At 41.7% G+C, this 23,005-nt stretch overlaps 1 protein-coding gene across 1 annotated transcript; it reads right to left on the reverse strand.

Annotated features, from left to right (window-relative positions):
* Positions 1 to 6,278: 6,278 nt before the first annotated feature.
* LOC139310644 (membrane-spanning 4-domains subfamily A member 15-like) lies at positions 6,279 to 16,197 on the reverse strand. The gene is made up of 5 exons (XM_070934845.1): positions 16,174 to 16,197; positions 14,773 to 15,020; positions 13,924 to 14,046; positions 8,641 to 8,754; positions 6,279 to 6,474 (listed from the first exon to the last, which is right to left on the reverse strand). The coding sequence occupies exons 2-5, from the start codon at positions 14,986 to 14,988 to the stop codon at positions 6,361 to 6,363; spliced, it is 567 nt and encodes a 188-aa protein (XP_070790946.1). The 5' UTR covers positions 14,989 to 15,020; positions 16,174 to 16,197; the 3' UTR covers positions 6,279 to 6,360.
* Positions 16,198 to 23,005: the final 6,808 nt, after the last annotated feature.

Genomic DNA, 23,005 nt, shown 5'->3' on the forward strand with positions numbered 1-23,005 from the left:
ACCCATCCACCCTCCTCTTTAAACGGTGAACTTCAAATATTGAATCATTGTAAGTTTACACGGCGCCTTTGCGCGTATTGGGCACTTCCACCACGGCAAGATTGACGGCAAACTTTCCTGTCCGCGAATTCTCGCCTGAGATCGTCCCATCTAGAAGACCTGCGGTGGCTGCGTGGCTGAGAAGACCGCGGGTGGATGGCTGCAGGGGAGAACACGGGATGGGCCACATATTAATTCCATATTATTAATTTTTTTTAAAGTAATCAGAAACTACTCAGGACAACCGCTCAAGACGAAGTATACGGAAGCCCCAGGAAAAACGAAAGTACCATAACAGGAAAAAGTGGAGGGCGGGGTTCTGCTGACTACTAAAAGGGGGGTTTTACTCATAGCTTAATCGAGGACTCCAGAGAAAAAAACCATCTTTCCTGCCCCTTTTACTATAGTAACAAATAACAGTTTGGAGTCAGGAACTTTCTGCTTGTTTAGAGATGAGAGGAAAACTGTCCAAGTTTATAAAGTCCTGTTATTCCCAGGCTAAAACGAATCGCTGAAATCAACCTCCTCCCTCGGCGTCTCTTTCGCTTCCCTCTTTCTCCCAAAGTACGCAAGTCCCGCGCTTGGAGGGGCTCATTTTCAACCCCTCGGAGGCTTCTCCAATCTTTGCAGGAATCGCCAGAAATAAAAAGAAGCAGATCAGATTATGATCACCGCGATCACAGCCTCCCCATCCCCCACTCCCAGCTCTTTATGTAGCCCTCGTCCACCGGGGGATTCTTTTTCCCTCCACCGGCGCTCTCTGTAGCTTTCGGGTTGCTCTTTTTAGCGCTTGAACAGGCAAAGCCACAACGGCCTGAAGGGGAGGCTGGAGGGACGCGATTCCAGCCTCCGATTGCGCTCTTTGCGAAACTCTCCCTGGAAACCTCAGAGGCCGCTGAAACATCTGGACCGCATCGTTTAGCCAATAAATAGATGCCAAAGGGAAATACTCTCCGTATAGTGGCAAAGTTAGAATGGGTAAATCTATTATGTTTTCTTTGCACTTAAACTGAACATTTGCTTTTTGGTTGACTCCTCCCTACGATACATTTCCTATCTATTGGAGATACTCCCCACCCCCTTCTTTCACTATATATGTTACACGGGAGCGCCCTCTGGAGTCCTGATCCTCCTATTGCTATTTTGTATTGGCAGTTCTAGAACATCTATGGCAGTGATGGCTAACCTTTTTGCCATCACGTGCCAAAAGCGGGGGGAGCGTGGTGGGGTCACACGCACATGTGCCCACATCCATAATTCTATGTGCCCTCCCCCCCCACTTTTGGCACGTGATGGCACAATGGGCTCGGTAGGCCCATTTTTTGCTCTCCCTAGGCTCCACTGCCCTCATCCCCTCTCCTCCAGCCATCGGCCTTATATATACCTTGCAGAATCCAGCCACACTTCTGCACACTTCTGCTCTCCGCTCCTTGCCAAGGTAAGGCCAAAGGGTGTGGGCTGGTTGATTGGTGGGTGGGGGAGGACCAGCTGGTGGAATGGTGATACCAGCGGCAGGTGGACTGACGTACGCCGGGAGAGAGGGGAGCGTGCGGGAGACGGCAGCATCAGAGCCCTCCCTGGGTCTTCCCCGAAGCCGCCATGGCCATGCAAGACTGAAGCACCCCTGTACTTGCCTTTGCAGCATTCCGCCTTCATCGCAGTACATTTGCTGTTGCCACTTCCATGGCCTACCCTCTGCTCTCGCAGTGCCATGCACAGCACAGTGAAGGTTAGCACGTTTCACAATGGGGGAGATAGAGTCCACCCTCCTCCTGGAGGCCATTACAATGTGGAACCACAATGCAACCCTGCTGCAGTCGCCCCTGGCAACAGCAGCACTGGCTCGCTCTTGCCTCCTGGCCTGCAGGCCGCCTATATTGTGGTGCCCCACCTCCCCACCAGCCAGCTGGTCTTCAGCTCACCCATCCGCTGGGTGACTAGCCCAGAAGCGGCGCATCCCCTGGTCAAGGACTGGATACAGGGCCTGAGGTGGAGAGGAGGGTGAGTGGGTGGCCCTTGGGACAACATGCTGGGGCGCTGTGTGCTCTCAGGCCTCCTTCTTCTGGGATCATATCTGTCCACCATCACAACCCCAGATACCCCTGGAGGGAAGTCAGCAGCCATCTTATCAGTGAAGCAATGCAAATTGTGCATATAAAAAGGGTTGTGATAAGGGAAGATGGAAAACATGATTTCCACATTGAATCAGAGAAAGCCAATGGTAGCTGCCCTCAGCTATGGGCTGGAAATGAGAGGGAGGCTCTATCATACAGATGAGTCCTTAAAGAATGGTTTCAAGAAGCCTTTGAGGCAAAGGCTTTGTGTGGATGTGCTCATTCTCTCCTTAAGCAATCTCCTTGTGCTCAGGGAGATTGCTTAAGGAGAGTGGTGATGGAAGTAGTGTCTTCCATCACTCAAGCTACAGATAATCCTCATTTAACAAGGATTCACAGTTACATCAGTGATGGAAAAGCAACCAAGCCTCATATTTACGGCCTTTAAGGGTCGGTAAAGCAAAGGAAAGGTGAAGAACATAAATACAGTTGTGGTTTCACTTAGAAACCGCTTTGCTTAATGATTGACAATTCCAAGTATGGCTGCCAAGCAAAGATTCTTGATATAACTACATTGCTATTAAACCTCTGAGTCTATCTCAATAAGTATAGTTTCAGTAGGTGCTCTTTATGTTGCTGTCTATGGGGTCTATAAACTCATTAAACAAAATATTTGAACTTTATCTTTATTTCTTTATTTAGCAAATTTCTCTCTTTCTGAGAAGATTCACTCTGCACAATTATACTACCCTGTTTTCCCCAAAATAAGACATCATCTGATAATAAACCCAATCGGGCTTTTGAGTGCATGGCAAGTGCTTATTTCAGGGTTCCAAAAAAAACATAAGATAGGGTCTTATTTTCAGGGAAACATGGTACAAGGGGAAAATCTATCCAAATATTTTGGAACCCAAGCAAAGTACCAAATATCTGTGATACAAGCCTAATTTCCTAGAACCAAAGGGATTAGAAAATTTTACTGGAAATCTTGAGTATCAATTTTTGTCTTCTGCCAATCCCCCGTCTTCTTCCATCTGCTTCGGTCTGCCTTTCTTGATTTAAATCTGGCAAAGCTGAGCTGAAAGAGAATAATAAATCTGGCTCCAAAGAAATAATAAATCTGATTTGTCCAAAGAAAAGTGGGTGGGACTCCAGTTAAATTAGGAATAGAATAAAACAGCACAGTACAGCACAGAACAACAGAACAGAATAGAATTTTTTATTGGCCAAGTGTGATTGGACACACAAGGAATTTGTCTTTGGTGCATAAGCTCTCATTGTACATACAAGCAAGAAGTGATAAATCATGATTATAATCATAAAAGTCATCCATCATAAATCATAAGATACAACACTCAGTGACAGTCATAGGATATTAAATAAGCAATCAACACAAATCATACTAGGAAACTAAATAGAACAATGTAATTAATACGATACAAGCAACAGAATTATAGCCATAAAAATATAAAATACCATGTCCCCCTGAAAATAAGCCCTAGCCTGATTTTTTTAAGCCCGAGTGAAGGGGTGTGTGGGGCTAGCATAGCTCACAGTATCCAGCAGCAGCCACAGCCCACACAGCACAGGTCAGTTGATTATTTGTCCAAGCAGCAGGCAGAGGCAAAGGCGGGGGGAGGCATGCAATCTCGACGTGCCGCATGGTCCAGATCAGTGGGTGGCCACAGGAGGCTCACCTTTGCATGTCTGGACTTGCCTACAGCCCACACAGTGCATCAGGATCCCCTGCCTTTCACCCCATACTTCTGCCTGCTGCCAGTGCCGGTACGTGAATACAAGCCTCCCACAGCCGCCTGCCCGCTCTGGCCTAACTCTCTACTTTCCTGCAGCCTGAGCAGCATGTCTGGATCACCTGCCTCCCCCACCCCACCCTGCACGCCTCTGCCTGCTGCTTAGACACAGAATCAACTCACCTGCACTACGCGGGGTGCGCAGCCCCAAAGTGTGCTAAGGGACCGGTGGGCTGCATCTGCTGCCAGATACCATTGGTCCCTGCACATCTGCTGCGTCTTGGGTGGGATGCCTAGTCAGGCTGATTACCCTGAAATTGTGTTTCCCTGAAAATAAGTCCTAATGCTTATTTTGGAGCAGCCAAAAAAAGAAGACTGGGTCTTATTTTCTTGACTGCTCCAAAATAAGCATTAGGACTGGGTCTTATTTTTGGGAAAACACAGTAGGTAATAGGAAAGATGAGCAGGATAATAGTAATAAGCCCTACTAGGTAGTTTGACAGTGTTGTGGGAATTAGTTGTTTAGCAGAGTGATGGCATGGGGGAAAAACTATCCTTGTGCCTAGCGTGCAATGGCCTATACCGTCATCGTGAGGGAAGAAATTGAAAGAGTTTATGTCCAGCATGTGAGAAGTTTGTAGATATTTTCACAGTCCTCTTTCTAGCTCGAACAGTATACAGGTCCTAAATGGAAGGCAGGCTGGTAGTAACTGTTTTTTCTGCAGTTCTAACTATCTGTTGAAGTCTCTGTCTATCTTGTTTGGTTGTAGTGCCAAACCAGACCGTTATAGAGGTGCAAATAACAGACTCAATGATTCCTTTGTAGAACTGTATCAGCAGCTCCTTGGGCAGTCTGAGCTTTCTGAGTTGACCAGGAAGAACATTCTTTGTTTTGCTTTTTTGATGACATTTTTGATGTTACAGGTCCATTTTAAGTCTTGACATACCATAGAACCTAGAAAATTGAAGGCTTCTACATTTGATACTATGTTGTCTAGTATTGTAAGAGGTGGTAGAATAGGAGGGCTTCTCCTAAAATCTACTATCATTTCTACTATTTTGAGTCTATTCAGTTCAAGATTGTTCTGGGTGCACCACAATACTAGTTGTTCAACTTCCCATCTGTATACAGGTTCATCAAAGAAAGGAAGTTAAGAGTGACATCATTTAACTGGACTAGATTATATGCAGGATACTGCCTATCAATTTAAACCTCAAAAACTCTGCAAATATACATTTTGTACACTTGTAAAATCATTGCAAGAGTCAAACTTTTCACCATACTGTATAATTATGGACAAGGAAGCAACGAATCTTCACTAGATTCCAATTGAGTCTCTTGGGGCATATACAATACCAGGGATATGGGCAACTCTGGCACCTTTAGGAACTGCAGACTTCAACTCCAAGAATACCTGAATCAGCCCTGTAAGCTCAGGAGTTGAAGTCCACAGATAGCAAAGGGATCATAGTTGCCCAGACCTTAAATATACCTTCCCTAAAAGTATGAATGGCTTTAATTTTGAAATTGCATGTTTACACAACTGTAAACTCTTCAAGGATACAGCTAATGAATGTCTTTACAGCATCCCCTGTTGGAGATGGGATGATAGTAAAAAAAGAACAAAAAATGGCAATTTGCATGGAATCTGTGTTTTTCATCAGCTTAAGTGCCCTAACAATATGGAATACTGTAGTTATGTGCAAACTTCTTCTGTTTTGAGATCACAGTGATTGTGCAACTACTATTACAGGTAGTTCTCAATTTACAACTGGTCATTTAGTAACTATTCAAATTCACAACAGACTTGAAAAAAAGTCACAGGTAGCAGCCTCCCCATGGTCATGGGATCAAAACTGAAGATGCTTGGCAACCAGCATGTATGTATGTATGTATGACAGCATGCTACAGTGGGGGATTATTATTTATGACCTTCCCAGTTGGCTTTTTAAAAGTCAATGTGGGAAACCAGATTCATTTAAGGACCACATGAGTCACTAAACAACCAGAACAATTCACTTAACAACAATGGCAAAAAAGGCCATAAATAAGGCACAATTACCTTAAGTGCCTCGCTTAGCAATGGATCTTCTGGTCCAAATTGCAGTCGTAAGTCAAGAACTACCTGTATTGTATCAATTACATGTTTTAATTTTAGTAGCTATTTTCTTTTCTATAACATCAGATCTCCTATTTGATTCCATATTTGTCATAAAAAACAAACATCATCCAGAGTAAAAGAGAGTAAAAAAAGAGAGTAATAAACAGCCTCCATCATCCACTGCAGGGAGTGCGCTTCCTCATGAATATGCCGATGAATTCTTGTTTCTAGGGAAGTGTTACAACTATTAAGTAAAATTGAACAACTTTTAAATTTGCCACCATTTAATTTGATGTTTAATTGAAAAATAAACAAGCAAGCTGGAGGACAAAATAAAGTAATATGAAATGCCATTGCTGTTCCTGAAACCTCTGTTGCTAACAATTCTCGTATTTTCTTCCTGGTGCTCTTGTTTTACTGAGATTTGGTAATCACGTTATCATAAGTCGGAGGAGGAGGAAGAGGATTTGGTTCAGCTGCAACTTCTCCACCTCCGATGACTTGGTAAGGCATAAAAACCATGGTTGGCTGTAACAGAAAAGAATAATTAATACAAAAAAATACGCAGGGACACATCTGTTACTCTAGGTGGGAGGACTAGATTCTCCAGTTGTGTGTTTTTAACTGTGATGCTGGCAGTCTCACCAACAGGCTGAAATCCTTGATAGCTCAAAGTCCTGATAGAGAATTCTTTAAAACTATAAATTAACAGGCAAATGATGGGCATTTAAGTAACTTTTCCTGATCAAATCTGCCAGCTTTATGCCCACATTCAGAGAATGTCTGCTCAGGATCTCCCACCTACCAAGAGGTGTGACAGGAAGCTCCTCCCACCACCCACCCCAGTCAGTGTTCCCTGTATGGAATAGATGCCCTTCTGAAATAAAGATGGAACCAAGTGAGATGGTCCTCTGGAAAGTGGTAATGACCTGGCTTCTCCTGAGGACCTTTGGAGACTGATTTTATTTTGGGCCTTAGTTTTTATTGCAGTTATATATTAGTTATATTTTAAGTTTCTGTATTTGTATTGTTGTAAATCTTCTAGAGTCCAGCTTAATTGAGGAACATAAAAAAATAAATAATATTCTTGTGATTTATTCACAAATGCTCTCAGATTATTAATTTATTTTAACAATTTCAAGGCCCGAAGAAGATGCATTTCCCTCCAGGGGAGGTTACTTTTTTGATTTCTAAAATGGATTCAATTTGTGAACTGATACAGGTATCGATAAAGAGCTCAGGGTTGAAATAAGGGGACCTTGATTGGTTGTTTTTTTGCAGATGTTTTATTACCCAACTAATAAAACTGATGATGTTACCTAGTTTGAGTAATGAAACATCTGCAAGAAAACAAGCAAGCTAGAGAGCACCATGGACCCTAAGACAGGTATCTCTGTATGCTGATTTAGCTGCTTGCAATACAGTAGTGGCCAAAATTGTGGAAACCTTTTGGGAAAAGTGTATTTTCTAAAACTAGCTAATAACACCACATTTTGGGCGGGAGTAGTACCATAAAATTATATATCAATGGAAAAATAATTTAATCAAGAATGTAATGCAATAACCTTTATGAAGGATTTGCTACAGTATTAGAATAGCAGTTATGGTATAAAAAAAAAAGTGAAATATAGAGATTTACAAAAAATATCACCATAGAAATAATGAGATATATAAAAATTATCCCATCAGTTGATACTTAGTTGGGTAATCTTTAGCATGAATTATGGCCTTACAATGTCTTCCCATGGAGTGAAGCAAGTCTTTTAGTTCTGCAGCTGTTAATGTTGAATTATTTCTTCCATTAACTGGGTTTTATTGCTGGATCGCTTCTGACTAACAAGTTTCTTTAGTCAGCTCCAGTGGTGAAATATAAAATTTGTTACTACCAGTTCTGTGGGCATGGCTCGGTGGTGGTGGTGGTGGTGGTGGTGGTGGTGGTGGTGGTGGTGGTGGTAATGCGACTGGGTGGGCGTGGCCAACTTTTTTTTTCTACTGAAGAGATTGTAAAAAAAAATGCTTTTAAAAAGTTCTGACAATCCCATCTGAGTTGCCTGATTGTCAGAGGCTTTTGTTTTCTTTTAAAAGCATTTTTTTTTTGCTTTTAAAAGAAAAAAAGCCTCTGATGATCAGGCAACTCAGCTGGGATCGTCAGAGCCTTTTAAAAGCATTTTTTTTTTTAAAAAAAAATATGCTTTTAAAAGACACTGACGATGCTAGCTGATCTGCACAATCATCAGAGGCTTTTTTTTTTTACTTTTAAAAGCATTTTTTCAGCTCAGCTGGGCATGTGGGGGGACAGGGATTTTTGCTACCGGTTCTCCGAATCACTCGAAAATGGAGACATCAACTTCTGCATCACTGAATTATAAAGAGACCACACAAACTGTGTTATATTCATGACATTCACTCTCTAGCAAAACAGAAGCTGGGAAAAATTCACATCATCCAATTATTCATATGCAGAAGGAAATAAATCACAGGATGTTAGATCACAATTGAAACCTCTCCCAGTTATAAAGGTTACTGGGTAAACCGAGTAGCTAATCTCACCTATTATTCAGGGTAATAGCAAAGAAACAAGCAAAAGGTCAGGTTGGGTGGAGCGCAAATATAAAGAACAAAAATGGACAATCTTCTTTACATTCTTTAACAATGAGAACTGCTAAAGCTATTATCAAAGTATCAAATAGTTACCTGGGCACCACTACGGCAAGTGGCCTGGCAGCCGAAATGAGCCAATGAAACAGCGATGCAAAATTCCAGCAGGCTCAACAACAACAGCACAATGGCGAAGCCATAACCGACACTCTGTAGAGTAGGAAGACAAGTGGAAATATAGTTGTATTCTGAGAAATTAATGTAATGGTATCTATTTTATTTTATTGAATGAGTTACAGTCACACCATTAAAAGGGATTCCCAGCTGCTTCCTTGTGAAACATTGGGAGGAACAACTGTATTGGGAAAAACAATGACACTGTACAGGTAATCCTCGACTTAGAACCACAATTGGGACCATATTTTTGTTCTGTCCCCGTACCACGCACACACCCACACAGACGGCTCGGAGTTAATAAGCCACACGACAAAACTCTTTGATGATAAAGCTGGCAGCAACCCAGTGGCTAGCTGGGAATTCAGACTTTACTCACACAAAACGAAGATTAGCCTGCCGGCATTCCGATAAAACAGGCAGAGTTTTCAACAATACCAGAATTAATCCAAATGCAGTCTGATAAAGCAGGCAAAGTCCAGTAACGCAGAAATCATAGATTAGTTCTAGTTTTTGTTCGTCACAAACTGAACTGGCCACCACACCCACATTTATATCCTGTGGGGTGTGGTCCAGTGACTCAGCTAATCTCTGCCATGCCTTCCCCTCTGCTGTGCACACGCTTCTCCCTGTGCCTCTGGCGAGGGTCCAGCCAGCACTTATCTTCCTCGTCACTGTCCACCTGTGGCTGCGGGGACGTGCTTGGCTCTGAGCCTATCGTTTGGCCTTCCGTGTCCTCTGGAGGCATTGCCAGAGAGGAGGGTCCTGGAGAGGGAGGCCTTGCCAACTCCTCCCCCTCACTCTCAGAGTCTGCATCTATCGATAGCCCAGGCTCAGGCAACGGAGCCACAACAATTTTCCACTGCTAAACTGCTAAAGTGATTGTTAAGTGAGTCGTTGCGTAATTTTACCTTTTCTGCCACTGTTGTTAAGCAAATCGGTGCAGTTAAGAGAATCATATGGTTGTTAAGTGAATCCACCTTCCCCACCCCCACTGTCTTTGCTGATCAGAAGCTGGCTGGGAAAGTCGCAAAGGGGATGCTGCAACTGTCCTAAATAAATTGCTCATGTGACTGTGGGGATGCTGCAAAGGTCGTAAAAGCAAGGAGTGGTCATAGCTTTGAGTGCCACTGAAACTCTGAATGGTCACTAAATGAATCATTGTTCATTCAGTTGAAGACTGCCTGTACAGCCTGTGTGATATGAGAAAACCGCATCAGGGAACATTAGTAGCATCTCTTATGTTTTGCAGCGTTCTAAGCGGAAATTCCAGATATCACTGAGAATCAAGTGGGGATCAGCCTTATTTCAGACCCATACATAAAGTTAAATCATTGCACAGTAGCAAGTATTTCATTGTTTCTTCTTTATGCACCACAAAATGCTATTCATGTAGGATGAAGCAAAGAAGAACAATTCAATTCTCAGTCTAAATCAGGGGTGTCAAACTCAAGACTTGTGGGCCGGATCCAGCCCACGGGATGCTTAGATCTGGCCTGTGGGACTGTCCTGGAAACAACAAGGAATTGGCTCACAGTGCCTCTCCCAGCAAAATGGAGCTCACGCAAGCTGTGTGAGGCCCTCCCAGCTCTGTTTTCAATGGTGCAGGGTTGCAGGAGGCTATAGCAGCCAAAAACGGAGCTCGGGAGCCCATTTTCATTGGCAGAGCACTCAGGCTATCAGAGGCACCCCCCAACATGAGTGACATCGAGTTGACTATCCCCACCCTGGCCATGTCCAGCCTGGCTCCCTGAGGTCAAACACAATACTGATGCAACCCTCAATGAAATTGAGTTTGACACCTCTGGACTGAATCATTAGTTTTACCAATGCAGAAATTCACAGCTCTCCTAACAAAACCAGCTAAAGGATATTGTTCATGCTAGACAGTGATGTAGTGTTAGCAGAAAAAAATCAGATTGGATTCCTTGGAGGAATGTGGGAGTTGGAGGCCTTAGGTCAGATAATGGGAAGGACATCCCATAGTACTGTCAAAAGTTACCTCCAAGCTATGTAGGCCATAGTATGATGAACATTACTTTATCATTCTTATTCTTATGTTCTAAGCATATTTAACCCATAATCTTTTGTAATTCTAGGTTCTTTGGCATTCTGCTGGCCACATACCCAGTGATCACTCTAGCTTTGCATGTCAGTGAAAGATGCTTTCTTTTACTTACCTCTAATCCCTCTGCTTCATTATTTAAAGGGACATGTTCCCCACAACAAGGTGTTCAGGTTAGGATGACCCAAACACATTAGAACATTTTGGGTGTATGTTCTCCTAAATTACCCCAAGAGGCACAAGGGACAGAACCCACAGCAGTGAAAGCAAACTAATTCATTCTGCACCTACACATTTTCCTTATTTGGGAAATATACCATCTCCGTTCCTGTCCCACAGGACCGCTTATAATCATTCAGATAAAATCTGATTTGCACTTTTTGCTTTGGAAGAGCCTTGTTTCCAAACTGGTGGGCGTAATTTATCCTTCAGTCAACACCATAAATAATGAAAGCATCAAATCCCTAGTCCCTATTGCCAGTCCCTTTCCTGCCCAATGTTGCTTTGGAAGAGCCCTGTTTCAATGTGTGGTATCTCCTGAATCTAATCAACTGAGTCAAAGTACTATGTGTGTAACTTATCCTTGAGTAAACATCAAACATAATGAAGGCATCAAATACCTAGTCCCTATTGTCAGTCCCTTTCCTGCCCAATGTTGCTTTGGAAGATCCCTGTTTCAGTGTGTGGTATTTCCTGAATCTAATCAATTGAGTCAAAGTACTATGTGTGTAATTTATCCTTGAGTAAACATCAAACATAATGAAGGCATCAAATACCTAGTCCCTATTGTCAGTCCCTTTCCTGCCCATTGTTGCCCCTGTTCTGATTTATTCTTGAATGCTATTGCCCTGCCTTCTAAAAATCCCACCTGTTACAGACTGGTTTTCTCCTCTGACTTTGCTACCATCCATTTTCAGCATATCATCAGTCAATAAGGAAAACAACCATCAGGGTACTACAACAGAAATGGGGTATCTGCTTTACCTTCCTTCCGCCCTCAATTTGGGCATCTCTCAAATTAGATTTAAGGTAAAATAAAGATACATATGAAAAGATATTGCGTATTAATAGCCCAAACACTACTAATTTTCTGAAAAGAGGAAAGCAGCTCATACGTCAATTAGATGTATCTTGCAAGGTAGAAGAGCTGAAACACACAAGATGAAGCCACCGTTTCTGCCAGGGATGAGCAGAGAGATTAAACCATACTACAAATAGATTTATTTTACTTATTTATCAAATGTTGATACCGCCCACCTCACTGTCAAAGTAAATAGATGCAATTTGCTTGCCCTCCATTTTCCAATAGGAAATTTAGAGGGTCTGTTTTCCTGCTGCTTGGAGAGAAGTAATGGAGGAGAGAGTCTAGGGAGATTCTCAGTCATCTAGGTCATGGTTGTCCTAAAGGTGCTTTTTCAAGAGGCAACTGGACTTTCTTGTTTTCCTGTGGAGAAGTTTCGCTTCTCATCTAAGAAGCTTCTTCAGCTCTGACTGGATGGTGGGGAATGGAAGGATTTATACTCCTTGCAGACAGCTGGTCATTTGCATCCTTTTAGAGAGTTGTTGAGGCCACCATCAGGTCACAGGGAAAGTCCAGTTGCCTCTTGAAAAAGCACATTTGGGATGATGGAGGAGAGAGGAGATGGATAGCAAACCTCAAGAAACAAAGCGCAGAGGCTGGCTAGTCCAAAGAGGAAAAGCAACAGGCATAACATATCCATTCTTGGTCACCTGAGATTTTCTCCAAGATAATGGGGGAAGGGAAATAGATTTTATACACCTTGAGGCTGTGGTTGGATGGGGTCAGAATAAGAGGAGAGGAAAAGACTAGTTTTATACTAGTGCATCTAATGATGACTTAAGGCTTGGAGTCTTACTCATGGGCTGAGGACAAGGTAAAGATAACCTCACGGGAAAATTGGGGAAATTGGCATCAACAGAGTATGGTTAAGGACAGCAACGTGATTCAGAATCAGCCAGTCTAACGTATAGCAACAGCAATAGCACTTAGACTTATATACCGCTTCATAGTGCTTTTACAACCCACTCTAAGCGGTTTACAGAGTCAGCATATTGCCCCCAACAATCTGGGTCCTCATTTTATCTACCTCGGAAGGATGGAAGGCTGAGTCAACCTTGAGCCAGTGAGATTCGATCTGCTGAACTGCAGCTAGCAGTCAGCTGAAGTAAGTTGCAGTACTGCACTCTAACCACTGCACCTCTTATATTGTTTCCCTCATCAATAAGGATGCGGCAAAATTTATTTTATTTACCCAACTTCTTTCCAATCATCTGTCAGACTGGAAAGGAGAAAAGCCTTGGATGTGATACTTTTATCATATAACCCTAATAAGAAAGCAAAGGACAGCACTTTACAAAATGCTAAAAATTCAAGCCATTGATCCCAGGTATCGGTGTGGTTCTAAACTGTCACACTTCAGAACATACCTAAATTTCAGTTTTCTAAAATTGGGTGGCAAATACAAAGAAAAGGAATGAGGAGGTGGGGGTGGCAGGAAAATCTGGTATTGATTTCAACATGTGCAGCTGTATTCTATGCTATATAGAATTCTCAAGCATTCCTTTGTGTTGTGTGAGCACCCAAGCCCTACTGTAAAACAACCAAATGTTTACAGGGACATAGTCAAACGATATGTCTAAAACACATTTACCATTTAAAAAATAATCTATCCCCCTACCCATCCAAAAAACCCAAAACAAAACAAAAATTGGAGAAGAAAGAAGAAATCTACAAAGTCCTACACACTTTTTACCTCTATGACCAGAAGATTGCTTGCCCTTATTTAACACACACACACACACACACACACACACACACACACACACACACACACACACATACACATACAGTCAAATGAAATAGAACAATTCTCTTTGGGACTGAGACTTATTCAAGGAAAAGATTTCAACCAAAAGCCAACGGTCTGCGATATCTCAGCTACACACATAATCTCCTTCTGGATTCTGTGCGTGAAGCCAAAATTTAAGAACAGAGTGGTTTCCTTACGATTGCACCCATGAGAAGCCAGGAAGATTCCCATGCAAACAGGACTTTTATATGTATGCCGTAATCATTAATACCATGGTGCATGGCTGAATAGGAATTTGCATATACTTACAAATATCCCTCCCCAAAAGGGGTAACCTCCAAATCCAGACAAGGTAATATACTTAGCAGAAAGGAGACAAAATGAGATAGCCCCAAAGCCAATTTGGATCAGCCCAATCATGATCTGAATGGCCTAAGGAAGGAAAACACACAAAATAAGATGAATTGATTATCTTAATTTGAGCAAGAGAAATATTCTAATTTGTTAGCACCCCAGGAAAAGCATCACTTTCTATCCATCTTTGAAAGGTCCTTCAAAGGAGTTGGGAGTTTCTAAGCTTGCAGTGCAGGTGTTGACCCAAGGCCTGGTTTCCTATGGTGACAAATCCAAATGGGAGAAGGGAAAGATTGAGACACTATTGTCACTATGGACTGGACATTTACTCCAGATTATGATCTAGTTTGACCCTCAGTGGGACTGCTTTTGTCAGGAAGGAGGTCTGTAAGAATATCATGATGGGCCTTTAAGAGAAAACTGACCCTCTTACTACAGACTCCTCTGCAGGAGGAAGTTGATCACGGTCATAAGCACAAAGTGACTTCAACAAGCTTGGGCTGGAGCCAATCCGTGACCAGATTCTTCTGGAGAAATGCCCAACAGTTGCACTTCTCAGAGGGAAGGGAGAAAAAGAGATCTGGCTGAAACCTTGGTTGAGCTCCACTTTCTCAGTTAAAGAGCAAAGCAAAAGAATGCATATATTTTATAGAAACACAAATGAATCTACCAGGAAGAACAGAGGTTTCTGGAGTATATCCCGAACCAAGCAAAGTTCCAGGACTTCAACATGGGGCTCTCAGGTCTCTACATAGCTCTAAAACCTTAATGGATTCAAACAGGCACAGAGCAATGCATGCGTACCCCAAGCACTTTGGGCTCAGCCTTGAAGAACCTCTCCAAAGGACCCTTTTGTGGGACTTGCTGAGGAGCACTGGTGGGAATTCCAAGTTGCTGAGTTCCATACTGAGGATATGGAATTGCTCCAGATGCCTGAGGAGCAACACTGGGCAATCCAGGGGTTGTTTGGATCATGTTTGCTCCATTAGAGGGGAGGAAAAGTGTGGTTTCACTGGCCATTCTTGCTGGAAGTGTTGCCACAACTAAATTACCTAAAAACAAACAAGTGAGGAAAAGTTAATGTCTTAACATCAAGGAGGAAAATTCTGGTCCTTAATCTCACTTTGTGAGATAACATTTGCCTGCTGTAAAACTGAAGAAGATTGCCAGAAGGCTTCAGGGAGCACAGTAGTAAAAACATACAACTTTCTCATGGATAGAAATCCTTCCTTTCCCCACCATTCAGCCACAACCAAAGAATCTTCTTGGTTGAGAAGCAAAACATTTTCAAGGAAAAACCCCCAAATACTCCAGTTGCCTTTTGGGACAACCATTATCCTAGAGCAGGGGTAGGCAACTGTGGCCCTTTTACAACCTGTGGACTTCAACTCCCAGAATTCCTGAGCAAAGTCCACAGGTTGTAAAAGGGCCACAGTTGCCCACCCCTGCCCTAGGCTAGAGGGTTGAGAATCTCCATAGATATCAGCGAGAAAAGGTTAATCAGAACATGGAGAACATGCTTATATTAGCTTTTTCAACGCAAAAGGTCTCTTTCTCATCTTAGTATCACCTCAGATCCACCAAGCCAAATGTCATTTCTCATTTGGGCATGGTGTTATTGTACTTGCTGGATGATCATGCTGATTGACACCTTCCAGCAAGTACATTCTGATTTGGAGATAAGTTACTGGGAAGGACACAAGAGTAGGGATCTGTATCCCACCTTTGCTTCATTGATGTGGGGAGGTTTCTTATCAGAACACAACTGGACCACCAGCCTGAGTTTTCTAACAAAATTCCCGACAACATCAGAAAGCAGTGAAGCGATTCAGTAAAGTCCTAACTGCCATCGACCTCTAATAGCCCTCCGGATTTTTAAAACTCTGACCAAAGGGCCCGAATCAATCCCACCAGTTAGAATTTGTACAGACTTTAAGAGGAAGCTACTTCCTTCTTGAGCTGTATTAATTGGAAATCTTTGGAAGTTTACAAGGCGCCTTTGCGCGTATTGGGCACTTCCATCACGGCAAGATTGACTGCAAGCTCTTTCCTGTCCGCGAATTCTTGCCTGAGATCCTCCCATCTAGAAGACCTGCGGTGGCTGAGAAGACCGTGGATGGATGGTTGCAGGGGAGAACCGGCAGGCACAGGATGGTCCAAATATAATTCCATATTATTTTTTAAAAGTATCCAGAAACTACTCACGACAACCGCTCAAGACGAAGTATACGGAAGCCCAGGAAAAACCTTAACTGGAAACCCAGGAAGTACCTTGACTGAAACTAGTGGAGGGTGGGGTTCCCCCGACTACTAAAAGATTTACTCATACCTTAATCAAGGACTCTTGACCGTTTAACTGTAGCAACAAAACTCTCCAAATTTATAATGTCCTGTTATTTCAAGGCTAAAAAGAATCACTGAAATCAACCTCCTCCCTCGACGTCTCTTTCGCTTCTCTCTTTCTCCCAAAGTACACAAGTCCCGCGCTTGGAGGGGCTCATTTTCAACCCCTCGGAGGCTTCCACAATCTTTGCAGGAATCGCCAGAAATAAAAAGAAGGGGACGCGCATTGCGATCACAGCCTCCCGCTCCGTCACCCCCCCCCGCCCCCCAGCTCTTTAAGTAGTCCTCGTCCAGCGGAGGATTTCCCTCCCCCTTTCCCTCTACCGGCGCTCTCTGTAGCTTTCGGGTTGCTCTTTTTAGCGCTTGAACAGGCAAAACCACAAGAGCGTGAAGGGGAGGCTTGGAGGGATTGAATCCCAGCCTCCGATTGCGCTCCTTGCGAAACTCTCCCTGGAAACCTCAGAGGCCGCGGAAACATCTGGACCGCATCGTTTAGCCAATAAGCAGATGCCAAAGGGAAATCCTCTCTGTGTAGAGGCAAAGTTAGGATGGGTAAATCTATTACGTTTCCTTTTGCACTTAAACTGAACACTTGCTTGGGGGTGTGGAGAACAGGTCGCTTCAATGCCTATAATAGTGTTTTGGAAGGGGAGACGCTTGTGATCTCCCTCCCCTTCCATGAGCTAAGCCAGGGGTGAAATCCAGCAGGTTCTGACAGCTTCTGGAGAACCGGTAGTGGAAATTTTGGGTAGTTCGGAGAACCGGCAAATGCCACCTCTGCCTGGCCCCAGAGTGGGGTGGGAATGGAGATTTTGCAATATCCTTCCCCTGCCACACCCACCAAGCCGCACCCACCAAGCCAAACCACATCCACCAAGCCATGCCCACAGAACCGGTAATAAAAAAAAAAATAGATTTCACCGCTGAACTAAGGTATTCCCAGATTTCATCTTTTCAAAAAGCAACTTGCTGTTATCTCTTTAGATCTCTTCTAGATCTCTTCTAGATGCCAAGATAATTTCCCTATATTATGATATTGGCTTTTCAGTCTTTAGTTCAATTCCTAGCAGTTCATTTCAAGGGGAAATTAGACAGGTATTTCAATCAATGGGATGATAATCAGATGTGAGTGTGGCAGGTCCTGTTAGCTGACAGACTATAATTCTGAATTTAAGAAAAAGCTAGAGAAAACCCAAAATGTTTTGGGTGAAATAAAAATATGAGTTAAATAATTCACTAGAGAACATAAATCTGTCAAGAAATTAAGATTTTATAGTAGCAGTTATCCATGTTAACCATAAGAGAACTGGAAACAGACATTTTCAATTTGTGAATAAACCAAGGAAATGGTTATCTTATAAGCTGCAAAGAGACAAGAAAATTTGAAATACAAGAGGGAGATAATGTATTGATGAACAATGTGGCTATATAAAAAATTATCAATATTTAATTTATATAAAGGACATATTGCATTGGAGGAAACAACTGAGTATCAGAAATACTAATACAGAGTAAAGAAAACAAAGAGAAAAATAAACGCAAAAGTGCAGAAAGAAAAAGAAAAGACAAAAGCTTCCTATTTTCTCTGCAGCAAATATAAACATAATTTCAAAATTATCTCTTACTCTATGATTACAAAAAAGGTCACTTTTTTTCTACTATTTATTTTTCTTCTAATTTTCAAAAAGTCTAGTCACAAGTTCATTTTATGAGCCCTGATGGCGCAGTGGTTAAAGTTCAGTATCACAGAGAAACTCTGCCCACAGTCTGAAGGTTGATTCAGGCTTCCATCCTTCTAGGGATCAGTAGAATGAGGACCCAGATTGTTGGGGGCAATATGCACATAATGCTTCAACATTGTAAACCATCCAAAGAATACTGTAAAACACTAAAGGGTGGTATATAAGCCTAAATACTATTATTAATTCTATTTTTTCTGTTTCATGCAAAATTTCTAAAAGGTTTCCAGTCAGTCCAGTCTTTTCTCTAATCAAGGAAGTCAATTTAGCCTTATCTGCAAGTTCCATCATTTTCACCAATCATTCCTCAATCATTGGTTATGTTAAACCTTCCTATTTTGAGCATTTTGTAATCTCCCTGCAACTATCATATATAAAAACAAAGTTCCCTGACTTCTTTTTCACTGCCTATACGCCCATCCTGAAAAAAAGCATTTGGTTTTAATTGTACCTCAGTATTTAAAAATCTTCTGAATTTGTGTGGCATGGAGGCATCAGGAAGATGATAAAAGTTTCCTTATGGTTTCTAATCCTCCTTCCCTATAACTTGTCCTCTCAATTCATCTTCTAGGAGAGAAAGGATACTTGAGAAATAAATATTTTTTAGCCATACCTAGTTTCCCAGAGCAAATAAGATGCCTATTGGACCTTTTCACTTCCTAGTCCAAATCTGCCTCCTCTGGAAATAATAACCCTTACATCATTACATTATAATCGAAATGTGTACAAATTAATGGGGGGGAAAATAAAGGCCATAATCATGCAGGGAAATTTCATTTTCATTTTAGAAGCCACAATTGACATTTTAGTGTGGATAAACGTCCAGATGTGATCTGTCGCTGCATTAGAAGCTATCAATGGAAGCTAACATTAACATAGATGGTAAGAGGGTCATAGTTTTCACTAAACTCTCATTCAAGCTGAGTAACTGAACCAGCTTACTTCATTGGGACTTATCCTGAGCATATTTCACATCCTTTCCTACAGTTGGAGAGATCGTTCAAAGGTATGCTGATAGGATTTGCTCCCTCTGCATAGCTGCTCTCTACTTGGAGCTGCCCTAAAAGTATATTGCAGGGAAAAATTCTCAGTTGTTCCCTCTAACCTGGGTGCTTGGAGGAGGTGGAGGAGGAGGAGGAGGAGGAGGAGGAGGAGGAGGAGGAGGAGGAGGAGGAGGAGGAGAGTTTTGAAAGAGGGCTGGAGTGACTGATTTAGCTATCATTCAACCTTAGTGATCTTGGAATAACCAGCCTGTCCCTCCATTGCAAAAACTAATGGCCCAACAAGCAGATCCCTTCATGGAGTGCTGTGTCTACAGAGGTCCGGCTCTACTATTTTTTCTGAGTCTAACAGAAGGACCACTGAGCAGAAACCTGGTCACAAGGAATGCCTCACAGGGTGACCTGCCTATTGGGTCTTTTTTCTCCTATCCAAGGCTGACAGAAAGGTCATTGTAGAGGGGGTTTGACCTGTCACTAGCACAGCCTCAAGAGTATTAGAGAAAGCAGTAAAGAATTACCTTCCTAGAGCAACCTGCCTGTCAGTCAGACAGAAACTGAGTGAACCCACAGAGCAATCTCATTGTGCTCAAGGTGAGGTAGAGTATCTTTCAGCACTCAAGCTACAGGTAGTCTGCTTTTAATAAGTTCACAGTTATGAATCTTCTGGTTGAAGTCATACACTCCTAGGGAGTGTAGCTCCGTGACCCTAGGCTGAACTCTCCTCGCTGGAGGGTCCTTAAAGGGCTATAGTCACTTCATAGGGGTGACGAAGAAAGGAGGGATACCTTGCAGATTGCGGAGAGTGGCAACTCTCTGGTTTGATCCGAGGCTCAGTCTCCTATCCAACAATGAGGAAGAAGAGATGGCCATTATGGCCGCCAGGAAGCTGGGACAACTAAAGAAAGAAATGTGCTGGAGCGGTGTTTGAACAGTGGACTAGAGCTGGGTGAGATGATTTTTAACTTTTTAATTAGGGATTAAACCCCAAAGAAAAGAAACTCCGAAAAGACTAACCTCCAAACTGTTTAAAGCAGCTAAAAATCACATAGAGGAAAACTACAGACCTGGAAGAAAATGAAACCTAAGAGAGGATATCATTTCTAAAATACAGAATAACTGGATTTGAATATTATATTGGCAATATTTTGAAGAGACATTTTAAAATGTTGGAAATATTGGAGTGAATTTTTTTGGGGGGGGATCTATTTGAAGGAATTGGAACCCTGTTAAAATTAGATGCCACATTGAAATTGTAGGCAATGATGCCGTCTACTAGTGAAAGAAAGGAAATACATGTTCTGTCATAAGGCTAAAGGAGGCTTTGGAACAATCTCAAATTTTGAGTAGAGGTAAACACACCTGGAAGGCTCTGTTTTTTGTTGCACACTGTTGGATATCTATTTGTTTCACAACTAAGGAGGGAAAATCTCTGACGCTTTTGAAGATTAATAAGTAGAGTGGTTCTCAAACACTTGGAACTATTATTTAAATTAAAGAGCTGGATAGGTAGCTAAAGAAGAAAAAGGAAAATCTGGAAGGAGTAAACTGACTGGTGGAGAACTATAAAGAATTAAAAAATATTGTGTATCTCGAGTAACTCTGGAACTGAGTGGAAAGCTTTAAAGTTGGTTTTTTGATGCCACAAACAATTTAGAGTATGGATTTTTGAGGGATTTGTGAGTAATCTTTGGACCTATTAAAACAAGAAAAATGTTTCAACAGCAAATAACAAGCATATTTCAAAAAGAAACCGATGTTTCAAAGTATTTATGAAATTATAATAAAGAACCACAAGGAGATGGTGGAGTTGATGGATCATATAGATGTGAGACTAGAAAGTGTTCAGCAAATAATAATGAAAAATGAACAGGAAACCCAGAAAATAGAGGAGAGAATAGAAAACAGAAAGACCTTCTTGAAGTGAGGACAGAGACACTTATAGATATGGTGAAGACTTGGCAGTGAGGGGCCAAGATAGAAGAGAGACTACTTGGTCCAAGAAAAATTGACACAGGGAGACATAAGACTTCAAAGGAGGAATATGGAAAGCATGCTAAAAAATCAATAAGAATTGGTATACTAAAATGAATGAGAGATGATGGGTCTAGTCTATTCCTCTAGACTAGGAATAGACTACGCACCAATATAAAATATGTGTAATTAAAATTTAGAATAGAGGTAGGAATTAGAAAGAGGAAAAATATTGTTATGTATACTTCTATATGTTTTAAAATTAATATGTAAAGGGAAAGATCAGAAGCTGAAAAATGTATTGTATACCCTCAAATAATATTATTAAGGTTATTTTGGCTATTAGCATTGAGTAAGATAAAATAATATTGAATAACCAAATGATGAGGGATTATGCACAAGGTGGAGTAAATATTATAACGTCAACAACTTTAATTGTATACTTATAATGTCACAATGGCAGAAATTAGATAGGGGGAAATTTTACGATGAATGTTGTTATCTGCCATGTTAAAATCAGCAGGTACATAAAAGGAGAAGAAGTTGAAAGATGACTGTATTCTGTATAATATGATTAGAAAGATGGGAGTATGATTAATGTAGGTTATCACAATTGTTAATTTTATTATTATTGTTGGGTATCAGAACCAATACCCAGAAGCCATACTGCTCATGTATTTAATATCCATGCACATTTAAAAAAAAAAAAAAAAACCTTAATTAAAAAAGAGTTCACAATTACACCAATGATGGAAAAGCAACCAAGCCTCACATTTACGGCCTTTAAGGGTCGGTAAAGCAAAGGAAAGCTGAAGAACATAAACACAATAGTGGTTTCACTTGGAAACCACTTTGCTTAATGATTGACAATTCCAAGTGTGGCTGCCAAAGAAAGACTCTCGGTATAACTACATTGCTATTAAACCTCTGAGTCTAACTCAGTAAGTATAGTTTTAGTAGGTGCTCTTTATGTTGCTGTCTATGGGGTCTATAAACTCATCAAGCAAAATGTTTGAACTTTATCTTTATTTAGCAAATTTCTCTCTTGCTCAGAAGATTCACCCTGCACCATTATACTACAAGGGGAAAAGCTATCCAAATATTTTGACACCAAAGCAAAGCACCAAGTTGTATCTGTGATACAAGCCTCATATCCTAGGACCAAAGCTTTAGAAAATCTTACTGGAAGCCTTGAGTATCAGTTTTTGTCTTCTTCCAATCCCCCGTCTGCTTCCATCCGCTTTATTGTACTACAGGGTGGGGTGGCACTAGTTAAGATATAGGTTATTACCTCTATCCCTATTCAAGCACATTGAGGAATCAACATAAATCATCCTCTCGGAAAGTGTCATCCACAGAGATCCTCCACAGAGGATCTTTTAGACAACATAAGTGCATCCCAGAAGTGGTCTTGAATCTCTCTGCCTTTTGTAATTTAAATCTGGGAAAGCTGAGCTGAAAGAGAATAATAAGTCTGGCTCAGGGTGAAATCCTCCCGGTTCAGACCAGATCGCCTGATCCTGTAGCGATGGCAGGTGGTTCAGGGAACCGGTAACAAAAATCCCTGCCCTCCCTCCATTGCCCAGCTGAGCCGCGCAATCATCAGAGGCTTTTTTTTTTATTTTTAAAAGCATTTTTTCTACAACCTCTTCGGCCGAAAATAATGCTTTTAAAAGTTTTTTAAAAAGCCTCTGCTGATCACGTGGCTCAGCTGGGATCGTCAGAGGCTTTTAAAAGCATTTTTTCTACAACCTTTTCAGCCGAAGAGGTTGAAGAAAAAATGATTTTAAAAGTTAAAAAAAAAATTGGTCATGCCCACCCAGTCACATCCCCCCCACCAACCAAGCCATCCCCACAGAACCGGTAGTAACAAATTTTACATTTCACCACTGGTCTGGCTCCAATGGTTTATTTGTCCAAAGAAAAGGGGCAGGACTCCAGTTGAATTAGGAATAGAACAAAACAGCCCAGCACAGAACAACA

The sequence above is a fragment of the Pituophis catenifer genome, unplaced genomic scaffold (genome assembly GCF_029215685.1).
Source record: "Pituophis catenifer annectens isolate HBS135680 unplaced genomic scaffold, rPitCat1.0.hap2 SCAF_1, whole genome shotgun sequence".
NCBI classification, from domain to species: domain Eukaryota; kingdom Metazoa; phylum Chordata; class Lepidosauria; order Squamata; family Colubridae; genus Pituophis; species Pituophis catenifer.